The following is a 12,107-nucleotide window of genomic DNA, read 5'->3' as shown; positions in this document are numbered from 1 at the left end:
AGAGATTTCTGTAACTGTTCAGAAAGAAAGATTGCAACGTTAATGTAAAAAGGACAATTATGGACAGACACAGGTAATAGCTGTTTAGAAAATGTTAGGAGCATTATTGTGGATAATAGACATTCTTTTCTTAGCATTGCCCTCGCCCAAGTTTAATTTTCCATTGGTGGTGTCCACCTAGATTGCTTAAGACAGCTGTAGTCTTCTCATTTACATGAAGGTAACAAAAAGTTGACTGCTGAGTTGTCCCAGGTGGAGTTCATCAGTACAAAGGTCTGAAACTATGAGGGAATATCTAAAATGTCAGATACGTCCAACATCCAGTGCTGCAGCAAATTATCACCTCTACCAGGTCACAAAGGTCAAAATAATTTCCAGCTCTATTTTCTAAAAGCCATTTTCATTTAATCTGTCCTTTACAAATGGTAAATTTAATGAGAACTTCGGGAATAATTCAAACTAAAATTAAGAAAAAATACCTTGATATATATGTGTTCAATTCAAATATATTTTAGTAAGCAACAACGTGGCCACTATTAAACTAGTTCTCAAATACTATTGAAATAATAAGTATGCTCGCAAAGGAAACCTGCTTTCTTTTAAAGTGACTGCATGCATTATTCCAGCTTCTTCTGATAATAGCACATTTAATACCGAGGCTAAGATGCAATTAATCTTTTTTGTTGGAAGAAGGTGTTATATTGTACCCGTATGCTTATACTCACCGAGGAGTTCCAATCCACTAAATTAATCCAGCCCGAGGTTCAGGAGGGCTGCTGATGGCTTGGCCTCCACTGTGCTCTTCTTGCTGGCTTTGTAGAACAGTGGGGAGCAAATCAGGTAAGAGAGGGAGCAGAGGAAAGGAAGAGCTCTGTCTCTAAACAGACACTGAATTAGACTGGAGTGAATAGCTGATGTCTTCTGTAATTATACACACATTGAACCCTTTATAGTTGACTTAAGTTACTTCAAACTGCATTGGTCTGGCCCTCCATACTGATTAAAAGCAGCATCTATTTACCTTAACAATAAATGTGGAGATTAGTAAAAATTCACTTGATCACAATAAGAAGACAGATAATTAAAGGGCAATGCAAGCCAGATTGGAATGTAAGGGCCTGAAACAGCATATTAGGAAGCATAGGCTGCTTTTGTATAAGTGTAGTTAAGTACTGCAGAAATCCCTTCAAGTAGGCTGCTTTTGTAGCAATACTTAAAGTAGCGGAAGGCCAGAACATGTCCTGAGGAGATTGGCCCAGCAACTCTCCTGGGCAAAGTGACAAATACAAAGCTTTGGAAAAGGAAAAAGACATTAAAGCACAATGTGACTAAATGGACAACCTCTACAAAATCTTTGAAAGAGGCCTCCAGATCTTTTGTTCTTTGATGTCTCCTCCATGATAAAGAGAAAGTTTAAGGTAAGCAGGACACACTGCTGATTCTATGGGTAAAGCTCTCGATAGTGTAGTGTCTACAAGAAATGGAACAAGTGGGTTTAGTGTATGACAGACTCACCAGAAATGCTCTTCTCACAACATAAACGCTCTTCTCAATGTGGGATCTTCTTTGAGGAAGGGGGAGGATTGCCCTTATTCCTATTGAAACTCTCATTTGGTTTTACATAGTGGACATTGTGTTTTAGTAATCCCTTGCTAGCAAGAAAGAAACCAGCTGATAACTAAATAAATGAGTAGTATCAATCCCATATGGACAACTGGAAAATCAGGAATGTCTGTGTCCACATTTTGTAGCAAAAGGGTGGTATCTCTTGATAGAGCTCGACACTCATTCCTAGTTTCTTTTCTTTGTACCGATACTGAGGAGCTCTGTGCTTACCTCCTTGCAGAAAATTATGGGATAAAACAGTGACTTTTGACAAGCATTGCAGCAATTTCCAGAGAGCAGATTGTTGCTGAAACACAAATAATAATTGGAATCTTAAGTTAATAACATTCTCTCTCGTATGATATTCCAAAATAAATTTTCAGCTGAACCAAGACTTACAGATGTTTCGGCTTTTTTTCTAACAAACACTGTCACCAGTTACACTGGTCCCATTGAAGTCACATTTTAAAGAATGGTTCAGTTAGTTCACATGTGTGGGGTTTTGTTTCTCAGCGGTTTTAATTTGAAGCATGTCAGAACTGTTTAACAGCAAGCCAAAGATTCATTCCGTCACTTGGTATGTATAGAGAAGACTGATTTTGGAGTGCTAAGTATCAAGGTAAATAAGGTTAGCAAAAAGGTAAGAAAAATGCAAGAAACAGGGGCCATCAGTTCAATGAATGGTAAATCACGGTCCTGTTCCTTCTGAACTGAATCTCTGTTTACCTAATAAATTGGTAGCAAGTGCAAAGTCACCAGTGTCTCCCAACCCTTCATTTTGGGGCTGGCAGGAGCTAGGAGGAATTTTCCAGGTGTGAGAGGTTCCCTGGGTCTTGTGAAAGGAGGCAAATAAAGACAGATCCAAGTCCTACAGGGTAGCAGCTCCGGCTTTCATAGTAACTGATATTTTGTAGTTTTTTAGTTGTAGAATAGTTAGAATAACCACCCATGGTGGTGAAGACTGCCCCTACCCTTGTCCCTGCATCAGCTGGCACATCCCAGCCTGCTTTCCACTCCTTAGCTGTCTTGGAGCTTCCAGGGATCGTGGTTCTGCGTCCAGACTGTCATTAAAAGGCTACAATCATCTAACCAAACACTTCGCTGAGCACTTGTGTAAGCCCCTGCTTTCCTCCTTGTGTTGCATCTGCACAGCAGATTAGTGTCCTCTTTAGGAAGCAGTCAGGGATCTCTTTGTTTCCTTCTTTCAGGTACAAGGTGAATTAATCCATTTGGAAACCAGCAAATCTACCCCTCCCTTTCCCCCCCACAAACTCAAATTCTTGCAGCCTACATCTCTTGACAATAAAGAGATAAAGCTCAGATGCCCTACATGACGAAGAACTGAGCCCGCTTCTCTGCATTTAAGTTTTACTAAATAAATTGCTTTTGTTGTTTAAAGCTGTGATGAATGGAGACAGAGGGCCAGGTTGGTCGCTGGAACAGTACAATGGATGTAAGAAGGTTTTTTTCTTTGCCATATAAATCATTCACATTGTTTAAGGTACATTGATCAATCTAATGGCTTGTAATAGGCTCCTAATTGCCACTAGGAAAGTATTGCAAGCTTGCATCTGAACGTGAAATGGTTCATGATCTGAGCTGAAATTCACCTTAAGCCTGAGTTCCAGTAATTACAGAACACAGAAAGAGCATAATGAATGGCTCCCCTTCTTTCCTTGCCCTAATCCCAGGACAGGGTGAGGGGGAAGAAGAGAACATAGGAATGGGGGTCTGGCATATTTTCCCCTACCAAAATAGCAATTCATTAAATGGCAAAAGCTGCAGGAGGATTTATTGGTCATTGTGGACCGAAGAGAACTTTGTAATGTCAATCATGCCACCAATTACGCTGCCACATATCTCTATCTCTAGATAGACAGCTTGCTTAATCACAGTCAACATTCTGAGTCACGCCTGGCTAAAAACGTGGTGTAAAAAGCTAGGAGGGCACCGGAAGCGGGATGCTGGGAGCAATGTGGGGACAGGACTCCTCCGCGGGGAGGCTGCTCCGGTGAGGCAGCCGCCCGGTGCTGCCGCTTCCCCGCGCCCCGACCGGGAGAGCGGCGGGGCGGAGGAGCCGGGCGGGCCGGGGCGGGCCGGGCGCTGCCCGGGACCGCCGAGCTCGCCGTCCCGCCGCCGCTGCCCTGCTCACCGCACGCACCTCATTACCGAGTCAGCAGAGCTGCTTTAATGGACTTGTGTGGAAAGGCGGTTTTACGCTCTATAAACGTTGGGTCCAAGCGTTTACTAATTAAACTCTTTCTATTTAGAAACACCTGCGTTTTAAGAAAGCTTTCTGAACGCTAGCACTGGCTGAATTTCCAACCTGCTGCAGCCTGAGCTTGCCATGCCTAACCTATACATCGTAAGAGCACTGGAAAGCATGTGAACCAAGAGGTAAAATCCTCGTACAATGCTCCTCGCACAGTGTTCCTCAGACTTTCATACCAAGGCAGAAAACAAATCTATGATGCTGTTGAATAATCTCCCAATAATTGTAGTAATTAAAATCATCATCCAGTCTGCAGTCACCTTCCTTCCTTTGACACTAGTCTTCCCTGGAATTGTTAACGTGTCTCCGGCTGAGATAAACAGAACAAGGGAGCTTTAAAATTCACAGTCCAAATAAATTTAGCGGAAGAGAATTAATTCCAAAGACATGCTTTTGAGTGCGTTCAGTAAACGACAGGATTTCTGAAACGACTGTGCAGATTTTTTAAACACAGGGTAATATGGGTCTCCCTGCTACTCCTAAACAGCGTCACCTTAAAGATCGAGAAAATATGAAAGCCCAGCCTGATGCTCCACCTCGGGGCTCAGTGTGCAGGGGGCAGGAGGAGAGGGGAGTGCACCGTGTAACAAACATCATATGAAAGATCAAGCAGAAATTGTGGGAGAGTGCCGTAATTTTCATTTAATTTCCATTATCTATTTGATCCCAGTGCTCATTGCCTTTTTATTAACTATAAAAGATTTCCTTCTAATCAAAGGCTGCACTTCATCTTTACCCACAAATTAAAAACTCTATAGTGGAAAGAATTCAGTGGACTCAACAGGCACCAAGGTCTGTATTTTAACACTATCTTTATTTATACTTCCCCCTTGTAGTATCTAGTCTTGGGCAGAATAGCAGGGGAGCCTTTTCCTAACTGAAGTTATTAATTTATCACCAGGTACCCCTCTGAGTTGCTCTGATAATCAATGCTGGCTTCTAGATCACGTAAATGAAGAGTGTAATTGAGGGGGGGAGGGGTTCCGCACGGAAGAACTGTTGCTAAAAAAAAAAAAATCTGGCAGGACGCAATTATTTATCTCGGCAATGTGCAGTTTGCCTGTTTCCTGCCTATATCCCTTCTGTTTGGCAGAAAATTAGGCTGCTTCTCTTAAACTTGGAAGGGTTTGCCCCCTTCCTACCCATAACTGCCATGGGTAAAACTTCGTGCCCCTCCTAGAATGCCGGGGAAATTGTACAGCAACCTTACATTTAACTGCTGCTAAATCGATTTATTTGGAAAATATTTGGCAGCTCTTTCCCAGAGCTCTTTTTGAACAGACGAGCCATTTCATCTGATGCTCTTGAATATAAACCCAGGAGCTTCCCAACCATCTGTAATGAAAGAATTGTTTCCCAGCTCTACCTCCTAAAGACAGCAACTTTAGTAGTTGCACACATCAAAAGACACTCCTAGAGAGAAGATGGGAAACAATATTGTTCCAAGAAAGTGAACTATTGCATTTAATTAGGCTATTCTTTATTAGCATTCATATTGAGATTTTTTTTTTAGATTTACATTGATTTAACTGTAATGTATTTATGATGTAAATATATTCTGCGATGAAAACGTCACGGATCAATTGTAAAGGACCCGGATACATAATTTTTAAAAATCAGTTTCAGTTTATATGAGGTTCTCACCCCACTTTCGCTTCTTAGTCAGATTTGTTTATGCAGAATCGACATTTAATAGTGCTAATTGCACTCCAGTTAAATTGCCCTGATTGCAGAAAGGGAAGCAATTTTCGTGCTCTCTGTCTGGGTTTGGGAGAAATTGTTTTATATTCACCTCTTTATAAAGAAGTGGAGATAAGGCACCGAGCCTTTGCACAAATTGCACTTATGGGCTGACTGGCAGCATTCAGGCTCTATAATAGAGCATTATTTGGCCGTTTTGAATAATGTAAAGCATTTGCTGAAAGCTATTCTCCTGAAAATTGCTTTAACTTTTAAAAGGGTGATGATTCACTCCAAACCAGGCCTTTGTTACACTGTCATTATCCCCCCAAATGTTTTAACAGTCAGCTCAACACTTTAGCATAACACATTGATCTTTGTTTAAAAACTCGATTTTTGGAGTATGAAAAAAATCTGTCAGAAAATACTTGACCCCCTAAAGATTTTAGCAGCGTTCCCCCTTCCGCCGCCGTTCGCTCAGCCTTTCCACCGCCTGCCTCGTTTCTGCGGGTTTTAGTTACTTTTCCGACTACAAAGGGGCGAGGAGATGGATGTGCGGCAGGCAGAGCCGCCCGCCAGTCTTCAGGCACAGCAGAATCCCTACTTTGCTGTGGGAGCGCAAGCGGGCAGCGGATGCCTTTACTCGCTGATGTAGAGGCAACATTTTTAAACGTCACGCTCTCGATCTGCCTTCCAGCCGTATTTTATTGATGACTTTCCCCAGGATGAGAGGAAAGACCCTCTCCCCCCGCCGCCCTGGGGTTGGCCAGAAGCGCCGCGCTGCCACTTGACGACCACCATGGCAGGCTCCTGGGAAGGGAAGGAGCGGGTTTCCCCGGAGAAAAGGAAGAAGGAAAGAAGGAAGGAGGGAAGGAAGGAGTCACCTGTTGGGCGATGGCTCCCGGGTGCCCCTGTCGGACTCCTCGCCTCACCCGTGGGGGTTATGTCGCTCCCCCCGCCACCGCCTTTCTGCCGCCTCCACCCGCCGAGCGATACAGCCCCCCTGGGTACAGCCGCCGCTCAGGATCTGCTCCGGGCAGACCTTCCGAGGGAAGGGTTTGCCATGCACCACCCGGACCCCTGCGCCGGCTGCGAGTCAATGTGGAAAGAATTAAGCGCAGAGCAGAATTTTTTTCACCTACTGCCCCGACTCTGTTTAATACCCGGCGACAAAAAGGCGAGCGCCCTTTGAAAATAGCCTTAGACGTTTAAATAAAAGATAATCTCCAGGGGCGTCCATGGCAGTCGTCCTATAGATTGCATAACACAATGTAGAAAAAACCGCAATGCCCACCTTATTTAAGCACACATACAAACACACACATATAGATGTAAACATGTGAAGAAAAGCGAAATCATAATCTTAAATTCCCGATTTCTCCATCTTGCTCCTAAGCGATGCCTATTTTGCATCTGCTAGAAGGTTTTACACTGGATGGCTGAGGCGGCACCGAGAAGGAAATATTGACTGAAATGCAGAGCAATGGCCCGGCATTGCTAAACGCACTCATCGTATTTCTGGTTCAGAATTGTACCCAGCTGCCCTGGGAATGGCAAAAAGGAAGGGGAAAAGCTCCTATTCCCATTCTCACAGAGCCGACCGCGATGATGAAAAGTTGCACGCCTATTGATCTTCCGCGGGCACAGTACGGGCAAGTTCTAGCCAATTATTTAAGAAGCCTCCAATAATTACAAATCAAAGGGACTAGCTTGCAAGACATTGAGGAGCCGAGGTCTGGACTTACATTTTGCACATGCAGAGAGCAGGTATAGTCCCTGTCGCTCACTGGGTGCGTGGAGTGTGCACAGTGCAGAGGCCACAGGCAAGTGCTAGGGCGGCTTATTCCAGCAGCGCCCTTGCACTGCTAGGAGGGAGCAAGCTTTCTGCCATTAGCAGCACTGCTTCCACGGGAGTATATGAGGCTTGAAAAACGTGATGCAGGCTGCGAATTTGACTTTCAAAGTGTTTTGCTGCCGATTACTCTGTAAAATAACGTCCTCTATCTTAAGCGACAGGATGTCAAATGCCCCTCGTCCCCTCTCCCGCCCCAGTACAAGAGCAAAGAGATGCCTGGCAGTCCCCTGCCTTTGGAATTTTTTGGCACTTTATATAACCACAGAGCCTCCTCAGTTCTTTTTACAATGAAAGTAAGAAATACGTTGTGCTCGAAATCACTTCTGGCATTTAGTAAAGAAAATAAACAAACAAAAAAATTAACGTGTTTTCACAGAATGTCATTAGGCGCTGTTAGGTTATTTGTATCCAACATGGACGGCTCCCAAATGGTTTGAAAAGGAGGTAAAGGGCCTGTTGAATAAAAGGGACGCAGGTATGGTTTACGGGCCGCGAGGATCGCAGGTGACTACACCAGCAGCAGCGCATCGGACACCTCCTGCACAGTTTACAGGAGACAGCGGAGCGGCGTCAGCCGTGACACCAGCCCTCCGCCGGCGCTGACCTCGCTCTCGACTCCTGCCCTCTGCGGCTCGCCCCGCTCCCCCAGCGGGCAGGCGGTGCGGGGGCGGCGGGAGTCGCGGCCCGGCGGGAGGCGCGGCCCGGGGGCCGGGGCCGGCGGTAATTGCGGCGCGGCCGCCGCCGCGGGCCGGAGCCGGGAGTTTTCTCCCCGCGCGCTGACTGGCACGCGCCCCGCGCCCCGGCGCCGGCACCTTCGCGCAGTCTGATTGGCTGCCGGGCCGCTCCGGGCCGCTCCGCCCGCGCCCTCATTGGGCGAGCGCCGCCGCCAGCGGTACTTCAAAGCGGGCGCTGCCCGCACTTAGGCAGAGTTTGGCCCCGCCGCGCCGGAGTGTCCTTAGTGCCGCCGGGCAGCGCGGGGCGCTCACCGAGCGCCGTCCCCTCCGCCCCACCGCCCAGCCCACGGACGTGCTATGGCTACGTCTATCCTCGGGGTAAGTCGCACCGCGCGCTTCCTCGCGGCTTCCCCCTGGAAAAACTGTCGTTGCCGCCGCGTTGCGGCTGCCCCTTGCCGAAATCGCGTGGACCCGCGCATGGGAGGTGATCCCGGCCCGCCTCGGGGGATTTCATTGCGGGCTGCCCATCGGGTCGTTCCTAAAGAGTTTGGCCTGAAAACTCGCTGGGCCGGAGAGAAGCTGTGCTGCTTCTGCTTTCTTTTGTCTAGTTCTTGATTTGGTTTGGGATTTTTTTTTTTTGTTTGTTTTTTAACTCTAACTACGCTCGATTTCCAAAGATTTTCGCCGGCCCGGCGTTGCACGAGGCGACAGTCGGAAGGCTCCGCACACTGCTCGCCTTGCTGCCATCTCTTTTTTTTCCGTCGCTCCTGTACGGTTGCTCGAGGAGACGCCGCATTTCGTTCCCACGGGATTTTTGGTTTAACGGCGGTACGCTCGAGCAGCCCTCTCGGAACACGCGTGTCGCTTGTCCCCGTCGGGACCGGCTTGCGAGGTAAATCTCTCGGGCGATGAGACCGGTCTCCGGCGGAAAACGAGTTGTGCCCAGCGTGGCAGGGCTGGAGCCTTCCTCTAAAATAAGAGAAAACTTTTCCGCGGTACCGCTCGTTGCGCCGCGGTTCTACCCGCGCTGCCGCGTCCCCGCGGGAGCCTGGCGAGGTGGCAAGGGTTAGGCTGACGGGCCGGCTTTGTCTCTTCCCGCAGGAAGAGCCGAGATTTGGAACGACTCCCCTGGCCATGCTGGCCGCCACCTGCAACAAGATCGGCAACACTAGTCCCCTGACCACCCTGCCCGAGTCTAGCGCCTTCGCCAAAGGGGGCTTCCACCCCTGGAAACGCTCCACCTCCAGCTGCAACCTGGGCTCCAGCCTCTCGGGCTTCACGGTGGCCACGAGCAGGGGTTCCAACGGACTGGCCAGTGGCACGGGCACCGCCAACAGCGCCTTTTGCCTGGCTTCCACCTCGCCCACTTCCTCGGCCTTCAGCAGCGACTACGGCGGCCTCTTCTCCAACTCGGCGGCGGCGGCGGCGGGCGTGTCCCCGCAGGAGCCCGGCGGGCAGTCGGCCTTCATCTCCAAAGTGCACAGCTCGGCGGCCGAGAGCCTCTACCCGCGGGTGGGCATGGCGCACCCCTACGAGTCCTGGTACAAGTCGGGCTTCCACTCCACGCTCTCGGCGGGCGAGGTGGCCAACGGAGCGGCCTCCTCCTGGTGGGACGTGCACACCAACCCCGGCTCCTGGCTTGAGGTGCAGAACCCGGCGGGGGGGCTGCAGAGCTCGCTGCACTCGGGCGCCCCCCAGGCCTCGTTGCACTCCCAACTGGGCACCTACAACCCCGACTTCAGCTCCCTCACCCACTCCGCCTTCAGCTCCACCGGCCTGGGCTCCACGGCCGCTTCGCACCTGCTCTCCACCAGCCAGCACCTGCTCACCCAGGAGGGCTTCAAGCCCGTGCTGCCCTCCTACACGGACTCTAGCGCGGCGGTGGCGGCGGCCAGCGCCATGATCTCGGGCGCCGCCGCCGCCGCCGCCGGGGGCGGCTCGGCCCGCTCCGCCCGCCGCTACTCGGGGCGCGCCACCTGCGACTGCCCCAACTGCCAGGAGGCCGAGCGGCTGGGGCCGGCGGGGGCCAGCCTGCGGCGCAAGGGGCTGCACAGCTGCCACATCCCCGGCTGCGGCAAGGTGTACGGCAAGACTTCGCACCTGAAGGCGCACCTGCGCTGGCACACGGGCGAGCGGCCCTTCGTCTGCAACTGGCTCTTCTGCGGGAAGCGCTTCACCCGCTCCGACGAGCTGCAGCGGCACCTGCGGACTCACACGGGCGAGAAGCGCTTCGCCTGTCCCGTCTGCAACAAGCGCTTCATGCGCAGCGACCACCTGAGCAAACACATCAAAACGCACAACGGGGGCGGCGGGGGCAAAAAGGGCAGCGACAGCGACACGGACGCCAGCAACCTGGAAACGCCGCGCTCCGAGTCCCCCGACCTCATCCTGCACGAGGGGGTGGGCGCCGCCCGCGGACCGGGCAAGGAACCTACCGCGGGCCCCGGCGACTCCTAGGGGCAGCGCCGCCGGAGCCGCTCGGACTGTGCCCCGCGCCGGCCGGAGGGACGCGAGCCGCCCCGGGCCGCGGCGGGGGCGGGCCGGTGGACGGCGGGGCCGGAGAGGCGCGGCCCCCGTCCCGCCCGGCCAGTAGGTACCGAGTGACACTTTCTTCCGTTTCCCTTTTCTCTTTCTCTTGGAAGGCAAGCATCCTAAGAAAGGCTTAAGGTGAGAAATACAGCTGCAACTCTGAGACGGTCCCTCTGTATCCCATAAACATCTGTATAAATAGGGTTCAAAAAAGAAGAAAAACAGGAAAAAAAAAAAAAAAAGAAAACCAGATCGTGTTCCCTTATTTTTCTTGTAAATGTTGATCTGATAGGGGGGTTGGGGATTTTTTTTTTAAATTGGTGAATTCCTGAAATTCAGGGAGGTTTTGGGGTTTTGATTTTTTTTTTTAATTATAAATTTCTGATGCACTTTGTGGAAGTCAGTATATATGTAAAAGATATTTAAAATGTTGAGTTAACACTTCACTCAAATACACGTAAGTTAAGGTCTCTTAAAGAAATTAAATGCGTTTATCTGTATGGAAAAAAATCTTGACATATTTTCATTTTGGTATTATTAAAGGACTCTGAACAATATACTCACGGGTTTGTTCTTCTTCGTGTCCCCTCCTTCCCCCCCCGCCCAGTCCTCGCAGGGGTCACTTTTTGAGTAGGAGCCCTCGCACCCCTTTCCATCGTCCTTACAGTCACTGTGATTAAAAATAGTCAGCAATGATATAGCTGGGAGGGGATGGGACCGGCCCCTGAGCCGGGCTCACTGAACCACTCTGCTCGCTCTTTTCAAGCCGCCTTTGCTTTGATTTACTTTAAAAAACAAAACAAAAAACCAACAAATTTTAACCGAGTCCGAGCCCTACTACAGCCGGAAACCATGCTGAGACCTAAGTGGCTTTGGTGAAACCGTCCCCAAAATCGAGTGAAGGCAAACTGCGCTGAGGAACTATTTATTTAATTTTAAAAGCCTTCAGCGCCACAAGGCTGCCTAGGCTGGGAGGTGATCTCGGGGGAATAAATCGCTAGAGTCAATACTCCGGAAAAGACATTTCATGCCTAAATGAAAATCTTGTTAAATGTTATTAATTTTGACTTAGAGCACACAGCAGCCCCCTGTGCCTTGTATTCCCTTATTAGGGATTCATGTCTTATCAAATATCTAATTAATCTCCTAGACATCATTTGTTCTGGCCAACTTTATCTCAGCTGGTCCGCGGGGAAAACTCCGAATATTCTCGGTGACAAAGCTCCCTTGAAGATCCTTTTAATTGTCCAAATTAACTGCACCAAATTTGCATGTCAAACGGTAAAGGGCAACCTAAGATAAAATGTAAACGTTTTAAAAGCCCCAAACTAAGCACTTGATTTGATAACTAGGCTTTTTAATGTTATGGAAGACAACTGCTCCTTTCCTTTTCAAAGACAGTTGATCTATGCAAATAGTGAATTGGAAATGCTTATGTCCCCATGCAGTCAAATGGTCCTTGCATGTTATTTGAATATCAGTGGCTTTGCTA

The 12,107-nt window shown here is 49.2% G+C and overlaps 2 protein-coding genes across 4 annotated transcripts in view; one reads left to right on the top strand and one right to left on the bottom strand.

The window, feature by feature from the left end:
* The window catches only part of OLA1 (Obg like ATPase 1), a 127,104-nt gene that overhangs the window by 111,710 nt on the left and 3,287 nt on the right, over positions 1–12,107 (bottom strand). The window contains exon 1 of one of the 3 annotated variants that reach the window (XM_066553725.1): positions 7,303–7,369. The exons of 1 other annotated variant lie outside the window; for it this stretch is intronic. The gene's annotated coding sequence lies outside the window, so the exon portion shown is untranslated. Of the gene's footprint in view, positions 1–725; positions 806–7,302; positions 7,370–12,107 lie in introns of those variants that run through there. One more of the 3 variants, XM_066553724.1, reaches the window with a different exon arrangement.
* Positions 8,315–11,172, top strand: SP9 (Sp9 transcription factor). Its single transcript, XM_066553480.1, has 2 exons — positions 8,315–8,464; positions 9,188–11,172. The coding sequence occupies exons 1-2, from the start codon at positions 8,444–8,446 to the stop codon at positions 10,541–10,543; spliced, it is 1,377 nt and encodes a 458-aa protein (XP_066409577.1). The 5' UTR covers positions 8,315–8,443; the 3' UTR covers positions 10,544–11,172.

This window comes from Molothrus aeneus, chromosome 7, assembly GCF_037042795.1.
Source record: "Molothrus aeneus isolate 106 chromosome 7, BPBGC_Maene_1.0, whole genome shotgun sequence".
In the NCBI taxonomy this organism is placed as follows: Eukaryota; Metazoa; Chordata; class Aves; order Passeriformes; family Icteridae; genus Molothrus; species Molothrus aeneus.
The sequence above is the reverse complement of the archived record's forward strand: the minus strand, read 5'-3'. Positions and strand labels throughout refer to the sequence as shown.